This window comes from Aureococcus anophagefferens (assembly GCF_000186865.1).
Source record: "Aureococcus anophagefferens unplaced genomic scaffold AURANscaffold_6, whole genome shotgun sequence".
NCBI classification, from domain to species: domain Eukaryota; class Pelagophyceae; order Pelagomonadales; family Pelagomonadaceae; genus Aureococcus; species Aureococcus anophagefferens.
This window is the reverse complement of record NW_008705566.1, coordinates 1,269,666-1,271,664: the sequence shown is the minus strand read 5'-3', so window position 1 is coordinate 1,271,664 and position 1,999 is coordinate 1,269,666. Positions and strand designations below refer to the sequence as shown.

The 1,999-nt window shown below is 76.0% G+C and overlaps 1 protein-coding gene across 1 annotated transcript in view; it reads right to left on the bottom strand.

The window, feature by feature from the left end:
- The window catches only part of AURANDRAFT_63107 (hypothetical protein), a gene marked incomplete at both ends in the record, with an annotated part of 2,642 nt that extends 717 nt beyond the window's left edge, over positions 1 to 1,925 (bottom strand). The window contains 2 exons of the mRNA XM_009037301.1: positions 58 to 1,174; positions 1,276 to 1,925. Of these exons, the coding sequence (XP_009035549.1) occupies positions 58 to 1,174; positions 1,276 to 1,925 (1,767 nt within the window). The remainder of the gene's footprint in view (positions 1 to 57; positions 1,175 to 1,275) is intronic.
- Between the last annotated feature and the right edge of the window lie 74 nt (positions 1,926 to 1,999).

Sequence of the window (1,999 nt, the reverse complement as noted above, 5' to 3'; positions counted from 1 at the left end):
GCCGCCGGCGTCGTCGGCCGGCGGCGGCTCAGCGGGCGCGTCCGCGGGCTTCTCGACGGCCGGGTCCTCCTTGGCGTCGTCGGCCGCCGACGGCGGCTCCTCCGCCGCCGGCGGCTCGTCGGCCTTGGCCGGCTCGTCGCCCGCGGGCTCGGGCGCCGGCGGCTCCTCGGGCGCGGGCTCCGCCGGCGGCTCCGCCGGCGGCTCCGCCGGCGGCTCCGCGGGCTTCGCGGGCGACGGCTCGAGGTAGGGGTCGACGGCCGGCGCCGCCGCCGGCGGCTCGGCGGCGTCGGCGGCGGGCGCGTCCTCCTCCGGCTCCGCCGCGGGCGCGTCGTCGAACATGGCGCCCTCGACGTCGGCCGCGGCCGCGGGCTCCTCGGGCGCCTTCTCCGGCTTGGGCCCGCCGACCTCGGACCCGTCGGGCGCCATCTTGTTCGGCGCGAAGGGGTTGATGTTCAGGTTGCCGACGAGGACCACCGTCGGGTCCATGAGCAGCACCTTGCACGTGATGTCGCCGTAGATCGACGCGGAGCCGCAGAGCTCGACGCGGTCCACGGCGATGTTGCCGATGACCTTGCCGAAGACGACGATGTCGCTCATGGTCTTGACGTCGCCGACGAGCTCGCCCTGGGGCCCGACGATGAGGTCGCCCTCGGAGATGAGCTCGCCCTCGAACTTGCCGTCGAGCCGGAGCAGCCGCTCGAAGCGGAGCTTGCCCTCGATGCTCAGCGTCTCGCCGATGACCGTCTCCGGCTCCATCTCGAGCAGGCTCTTCTTCGGCTCCGGCGGCGGCGCGACGGGCTCCTCGGGCCCGAGGTCGCTCCGCGTCGGCGACGGCAGGCCGTAGCTCGGCGCGTCGTACGTCGACGGCGCGCCCGACCGGTGGCTGTCGCCGCCGTAGGCGCCGCCGGCGCCGCCGTAGGGGTCGCCGCTGGGCTTTTGCGGCGGCGCGTAGGCGCCGCCGGGCGGCTTCGCCTTGGGCGGCGCGTAGCTGTCGAAGCCGTAGGGGTTCGACGCCATGCTCGGCGCGGCGCCGTAGGGGTCGCCGAGCGGGTCGAGCTGGTTGCTCCGGTCGCTCGGCGGCCGCGGCGCGGGCTTGCGCGACTTCTTGCTCCGCGGCGGCGGCGGCGGCTTCGGCCCCGTCGCGGACATGGCGGCCGACCCGAGAACGACGGCTCTATCCGGGGCAGCAGTCCCTGGACGTTGCGCGCGCGGTTTTTCAGGCACGACAATATCTACTACTCGATGCACATCTCCGAGCCCGTGGGGGAATGTTACGACCCCGCCGGCTCGTCGCCGTAGCTCGCGACGCGGTCGAGCTTCATGAGGACGTAGCCGAAGAGCGACACCTCGAAGGTCGACGCCTCCGTGCGCGGCTGCTCGCGGCGCGGCGCGTCCCGGGACCGCTCCGACGACCACCAGGAGGCCTGCGGCGCGGCGCCGCGCGCGCAGGACGAGCACGCGCCGTCGTCGCCGGGCGGCGGGAGCTCCTCGGGCGCGCAGAAGAGGCTCGGCGACGACACGCTCCGGGCCGCCGCGGCCGGCGGCGCGGCCGGCGGCGGCGGCGGCGGCGCGGCCGGCGGCGCGTCGCCGGCCTTCTTCCGGTCCTTCTTCGACGCGCGCCGCTTCGGCGACTTCTCGCCCTTGGAGCGCCGCGGCTTCTCCTCCTTCTTCTTCGCGCTCTTCGCCTTGCGCGGCTTCTTCGGCGCGTCCTCGGGCGCCTCGGCCTCGTCGTCGGGCGGCAAGATGCGCTTCCGCCAGTCGCGGTCGTCGACGTTGAAGCCGACGGTCTCGAGGCGCGCGGCGCGCCGCTCGAGGAGCCGCCCCGTCTCCCGCAGCAGCCGCTGCTCCACGGCCCAGTCGCCGAGGCTCGGCGGGTCCCGGGGCGACGCCCAGGCCGCGGGCACGTAGCAGTGGCCCCGGCGCATCTTGTACTCCGCGAGGTCCCAGAACCGCCGCTCCCAGATCGCGTCCGCGTCCTCCGCGGGCGGCGGCGGCGGCG